The sequence below is a fragment of the Sorghum bicolor genome, chromosome 9 (assembly GCF_000003195.3).
Source record: "Sorghum bicolor cultivar BTx623 chromosome 9, Sorghum_bicolor_NCBIv3, whole genome shotgun sequence".
Taxonomy (NCBI): domain Eukaryota; kingdom Viridiplantae; phylum Streptophyta; class Magnoliopsida; order Poales; family Poaceae; genus Sorghum; species Sorghum bicolor.
In genome coordinates this window covers 55370923-55377441 of record NC_012878.2, presented here as the reverse complement: position 1 = coordinate 55377441, position 6519 = coordinate 55370923, and the positions used below count along the sequence as shown (strand labels likewise).

The 6519-nt window shown below is 42.8% G+C and overlaps 1 protein-coding gene and 1 non-coding gene across 3 annotated transcripts; both read right to left on the bottom strand.

The window, feature by feature from the left end:
• LOC8068953 (RING-H2 finger protein ATL67) lies at positions 2258 to 3733 on the bottom strand. Of its 2 annotated transcripts, none has more exons than XM_021447206.1 (2): positions 2782 to 3733; positions 2258 to 2674 (listed from the first exon to the last, which is right to left on the bottom strand). In XM_021447206.1, exon 1 carries the CDS (start codon positions 3405 to 3407, stop codon positions 2787 to 2789), a length of 621 nt encoding a protein of 206 aa, XP_021302881.1. In that variant the 5' UTR covers positions 3408 to 3733; the 3' UTR covers positions 2258 to 2674; positions 2782 to 2786. The 2 variants fall into 2 exon arrangements, with proteins under 2 accessions (XP_021302881.1, XP_002440115.2); XM_002440070.2 differs by having other exon boundaries at positions 2791 to 3733.
• TRNAD-GUC lies at positions 5951 to 6022 on the bottom strand. Its single transcript has one exon. It is a non-coding gene; the product is annotated as a tRNA-Asp (tRNA).

The following is a 6519-nucleotide window of genomic DNA, read 5'->3' as shown; positions in this document are numbered from 1 at the left end:
AAAGACATAAATAAATGGAGACATAAAATAAAAAAGCAATAGCGGTGAGCCTGTGACAGATGCATCTCTCTTGCTTTTTGCTCGAGACCACCACGCCAAGTAGATATCTAAGCATATTGAATAATAAATATTGCAGTATTACTGTTGCAGCAAATACATTCCTCGATATTCTTTACGATAACGTAGTCCTTAAGACTCAAATCTGCAATCGAATTATTTGTTTTTATTTGTATATGATTGAGTAGATACCCAAGACTAGTTGGATATTTGTATCCTTTAATACATTATAGTGCTTGCACCATCTAGAAGATTACAACTAACAGAGAGGAAAGTTAATGATGAAGGAAGTCTCACTTCATTAAAGAATCAGCAGGGTCATACTACAGAATAAAAAAACACGATCATTGCCGAAGAACTCAAAAGACATAAATAAATGGATAAATAAAGATAAGAAAATCAGTGGAGACTGCCAAGGTAGATATTGCAGTATTCCTCGATATTCTTTATTGTCCTTAAATAGTATAGCAGGAGAGCGTTAGTGGAGGGTTGGATGGACCCTATGGTATACTATACACGGATCTTCATTTCAGAAAAAGGTCACTTATCTTAGGTCTTGTTTAGTTACAATTTTTTTTGCAAAATAAACGTTGTAGAACTTTCGTTTGTATTTAACAAATATTGTTTAATCATAGACTAACTAGCTTTAAAAGATTCGTAATGTATACTATATAATTAGTTATTTTTTTTATCTATATCTAATGCTACAAGCATATGCCGTAAAATTTGATGTAACGGAAATCTTAAGAAAAATGCAAAAAATATTTTTTTTTGAGCTAAGAAGGCTATCCGTTATTATTTAGCTTGTTATTGAAGTTGCTGGTTTCAGTGCAATGCTGTGTCTAGCATAGCTCTGACAATGCCACAGGAGTCTTCACTGTAGCTGAAAGTTGAACTCAGCTGCCGTGGCAGGTTTCAAAGAATGTTAAGAGTAACAGTAACTGTGCATCATTAAATCTGTAGAAATACAAAACAAGCTAGCATAAAATAGATACAAATGCTTCCCTAAACAAACTGATCACTTCAATGATGAGCTAAATACTTGAAAATAGTGGACTGTCCACATAAAAAGAACAAATGGTGATGTTTCAAACAAATATTTAAATAATTACAATCCAAAAAAAAAGTAAGGGCATGAACTAAAGTTAATGTGACAGACAAGTTGAATTCATGACTTAAACTACAAATTAGACGAACAGTATCAGCATAAGTCAAACTTTTTTCACAATAAATCAGCGAATAGTATCAGCATTAGCCATTGTATAGTATTTTTCTCTCACTATAAATCAGTGAATAGTATTGGCATAAGCCAAATTTCAGCGAAACGAGCATGGGAAAAGCATACTTCAGTACAATAATTTGAAAACAACTGTTACACATAAATCACAGATGCCAAAAAAAAATCAAAACCTCAGAACATAATTCTTACCATTATGTTTGAATCTTTCACCGTCATAAAAGTGCAAGGAAGCACATAAAACTTGCTAGACAGAGTAGATACAGGGAATTAACATCAGATACCAAAAGAATAGCAAATTATCAATACCTCAGAACAAAATTCTTACAGATATGCTTTGAACCTGTCACCGTCATTAAAGTGCAAGGAAGCACATAAAACTTGCTAGACACAGTAGATACAGAGAAAAAGCATCAAAATCCATTCAACATGATTCATTGGTGTTTGATCCAAGATGACAACATCGCACGAAAATTAACTTGAAAAGCCATAAAAATAAGTTACATGTCCAACCCACACACATTATAGATAGAAGAAAATCAGAAATGTCATGATATCAGCTAGTCTCAATTGGTTTAGTTATATCCTGGGAACCGACAATCGAAGGGAACAAAATTCATACACAAAACTGAAATGTTTGGCCAGAGATATGAGAATATGATTAATTCAACCAACCAGGACAGGATTTGAAAAGTTAGACTAATCAAGAGCACAAAGTATATTTAGCAATTTAAAATAGAAAGAATTTCTCATAATGAACAACATAGTACTTATACTTCAAAGACATAATTACATCCAGAATTTTAAGCAGTAATCTGCACATAAAATTATATCAAGTGCAATTACCTTCCTCATAAACTAAATAACTGATCTTTGTTGAATATTAAATCAATTGTGACTGAAAATCCAGTTCATAAAATTATCTGACACGCAAGAGTCAGAGGTCTCTTAAAGACCCAAAAATATCTTAATAACTAGTAAGAATTATCTTAAGAATGTTCTTCCTTCCCTTACAATATAGATTTTCCATTTAGATGCTAGCACGGTAATACTTCTACATTTCAGGAGAACTAGCAGGTTCTTCTTTCACATTCTTGCTACCAAAATAAGATAGCCAACAAACAAGGATGTACACTGCAATATAAGTCATGAATGGAATAAGATGATTGATTCAGAGAACGATCTTGCGCATACAACTATAAGACCACAGGTAATCTCACTTGATAGACGCTATCTTAGAACAGAAGAACAATGTATGTACACTGCATGTCTTCCTCGGTCCAATAATGTACTGCTATCAAGCAAAACTTTTCTCCTAGTTATGGTAGCTCTAACCGAACAGTCCAAATGCACTAAGCATCACCGATTAACCACCCAAACCTGTCCAAACAAATGGAACAATCAGATTGGCGTCCCAGAGTCAACAAAAGCGGCATAAAACAGGGTAATAGTAAGGAGGCAAAGAATGGGAAATGAGAGATGACAACCTCCGTCACCTGCTCCGGCGACGGTCGGCAGCATACTGCGACAGCGGAACAAGCTCCGAGAGTGGTGTGGAGAGCGGGGTGGCGACGGGGGTGGGGATGGGCGAGGAACGGCAGACGGGGCAGGACGCGCTCCGGCGCAGCCACGCGTCGAGGCACGTGAGGTGGAACCTGTGCCTGCACTCGGGCATCACCCGCAGCATCTCGCCCTCCCTGTACTCGCAGAGGCAGATGGAGCAGGCGACCTCGGCGTCCGCGCCCGCGCCCGCCCCGGCCTTGGAGAAGGGCACCCTCGGGTACGACGCGATGACGGAGGGGTCGAGCCCGACGGGGGACGCCGCGGCGGCGGCGCCGCGGGAGGAGGAGCCCGGCGAGTCGTAGTCCTCCGCCACGAACACGACGCGGGGCACGGTGATGGAGATGTGGCCGGAGCTGGACGCGGAGGAGGCGGCGTGGCGGGCGGAGCCGACGCCAACGCCGACTCCGGGGCCGAACAAGTCGCCGGCGCCGCCGCGGCGGAGGCAGAAGTAGGAGGCGAGGAGCACCGAGGCGAGGAGGACGAGGAAGCCGAGCGCGATGGCGATTGCGTACCCGAGACCGAGCGAGGCGAGCGAGTCAAGGAGGGACATGGCTCCCTCGCTCCCTCCCACGTGGTGGTGGTCGGCGGCGGCGGCGGCGGCGGCGGGGGTGTGATCGTGGGGCGGAATGGCATGATGCGCGGGGGAGGGGCAGAATGGGAAGAGGGTATTTGTTTGCGGGGGCTTAGGTTTCCGAGGGGGCGGAGGATGGATCGGGTTGTTGGCGGCATTAATTGCCGGGGAAGGAGGAGAAGCCGAGGAGGGGAATCGGAGTAATGGCGGAGGACTTGGGCGGGTGCAGCAGCCAGCGCGCTGCCGTGCTCTGGTTTGCGGGAGCCGGCTGGTGTGGTGGCCGGTGGGAACCGGGAGACTGGAGAGTGGAGAGTGGAGTGGATGGGTGGGAGAGGGCTCGGCGGGGAACGCGTGAGGTTTCGGAGCAAATGCGCGTTGGGCCGTCGCTGACAATGCGACTCCGGCCAGCACACGGACTGGCAGTGGGTGACTGCTCGTCTGCTGCGGGCCGTGCGGCTGGTGGTGGGCTGCGGCCTCGTTGACTTTTGGTGGTGCCTGGGCCGACCAAGGAGCTGTACGGGGATAGCATAAAGATTTGATGAGCTGGTGTATTTGCTCATGGGATGGCCATTGGCTCAGATAGAGATACTGTAGGAAACCATCATGGTAGCTAGGCGTTCAAGTACGTTTAGAGGTGTTTGTTGGAGATGTTAAAGTTTAATAGATATATTATAGTATTTTTGTTTTATTTAGTAATTAGTGTCCAATTATAAATTAATTAGGCTCAAAAATTCGTCTTGCAAATTATTCCAAACATTCAATTTGATGGGAGTTAAAGTTTAACGACGCCAACCAAACAGAGCCTTACATTCTCCCGTATACTCTATTTATTTTTAGAAAACAGTAATACTAATGTTTCAGGCCTTCCTTTTTCCTCCTCGACTCTGATACATTCACACACATCACCACTACCAAAAAATAGTTTCTTTAGAAGAAGCTCAAGAGAAAAAAAAACATGTTTTGGGATATTTCTAAACAAAGTTTTTTCCATGCATTTTTCCTTAAGAGTTCATGAAAAACATCTCTCTTGAAAAACAAAACTTCAAAAGTTCTAACTTTTGATTTATAGATCCACATAATAAAGATCTTTGGGGGAATTTTAAACAACATCAAGAAAAGTGCACCCAAAAGAATCAGAAGTTTTGCTAGGAAAAGGAAAAATTGAAAATTAGGAAGAGATGAGACACTCACCAGTCACCCTTGGTGCTTCCCTATATGTGCCTTCCTTTTTCCCTAGGTTTGAACTCATCATCTCATTTCTCCAGTACAACCATTAGATCTTCAGGGAGGGAGGCAGTTCCTAGCACGGTGCTTTGCCATACAGCAATGAAACCACTCGCAAACCTATAAGCAGATCTAAAGGGTAGGCAAGGGTGGGGGAGGGTCCTTCTCAATGCAGCATTTGTCCGTCCAATGATGGCGCCACGTGACAAAACAAGCTACGAAAACGGTATGAGTAATGCAAATACTTCACAAACAAGCGCTCACGTACAAAGCACTCGGTATATGGCTATCAGATGCTAAGGGTACCAAGACTCAAAATGACCTTCTTAGGTGTTAGTTTAAACTTAGTTGTAGGGACAGATGGATAAAGCCTTGTGTCTAGCTATATTGGAGAAATTCATTATGTTGATTTTACATAACTTTTCTTTTCTGTGTCTAACCCATCGTCCATTCATAGTATTGAAAGTATCGAATGGACCTATTAATAAATTGTACAACGCCAAATCCGTCTACTAATGTTTTTACTTTATATCAAGTAATAAGGCTTGGTTGGATGGAGCCTTACCTTGGAGTTGTTACCTAAGCAATAAAAGTGGAAGCTTGGGATTGATGTCAGGGTCGAGCAAAATTTCTAGGTATGCATCTAAGGAAACCCTAGAAGCATATATTGTGTTGTTGAATCTTATCTAGCAACATCTCTATATTCAACCAATATCGTATCTCACTTTGTAATAAAAATACGTACTACATTTCAATGTAGAGCCTATTCGCTTAAACTTATCTGTCCAATTTGCCAGTCATTCAATAATATTTTTCTCTCAGTACTTTCAGCCATAGCTTTTCGGATAAGCGAACAGACTCGTAATTGTTGCGATGATGTGATAGTAGTAATCGGTGAATTGCTGATGACGATATATACTCTCTAATAAAATCATGACTCTCTAAAATATCATCATATACTCGTTATCTTCCCGTAAAAATACCTACCACATTTCAAACACATATTTTCAAATCGTTTTCTTCCTGCAAAAGAAAAAAATTATCAAAGTCAGTGAAAAAAAAAACACGGGAACAAATCCTATTAAACCATAAGGTTATGCCAATAAATTAAAACTACCAAGATTGTGGTGCATCGATGTGCAGCACGCACATTCTGCAGAAACAAATACTAGTTATTAAATTGACGTAAAGGTTATACAAAAATGAATTTGCTTTTGCATGGTTGCTGGGGAAAACAAGCGTTGCAGTTGCCAAGGCTGCACAGATTACAGAACGAAAGTACGAAACGACAAAAAAAACGCCGTTGCCGGGGATCGAACCCGGGTCGTCCGCGTGACAGGCGGAAATACTCACCACTATACTACAACGACCTTGTTGTTTAGTGTCCTTCATCTCGGTCACAATTCTGTTACCAGGTAGGTCATGGGCTCATAGCCTCATGGGCGCTTGAGCATCTCCAGCAGTGCTACCTAAATCAGACTACCAAAATGTTTATTTGGGTAGCTAGCTATTTTTCTACTACTTATATTTTGCCTCAAACTCCAGCAGCACTACCTAAAACATACTACCTAAATTCATTTGCGGAGTAAATGACATGTGGGGCCATGCTGTCATCTTCTCCCTCTTGTTCTCTACACCGGTGAGAAGATGCGCCCGTGCTGAGGAGGCACCCTCGTCCTCATCATGCGCCTGTGTCAGGGAAGGCCACCGTGGGGAGGTCACGAGGGGGCGGAGGAGGTCGCCACTGGGGACAGGAACGCCCGCACTGGGAAGAGTGCTCATGCTCGCACTTAGAAGAGCTGTCGTGAGGCTCGCCGCGCGCGGGGGAAGCCAAATCCGGTGTGGGGCGTTGCCGGGGAGGTCTGTC

What these genes read in the sequence shown, in the direction of transcription:
- LOC8068953 (XM_002440070.2), bottom strand. Translation starts at nt 3,407, where the DNA reads ATGTCCCTCCTTGACTCGCTCGCCTCGCTCGGTCTCGGGTACGCAATC. An exon ending in GCCGACCGTCGCCGGAGCAG is followed by an intron (nt 2,675 to 2,790) that starts GTGACGGAGGTT and finishes TTGTTTGGACAG; the next exon opens with GTTTGGGTGGTTAATCGGTG.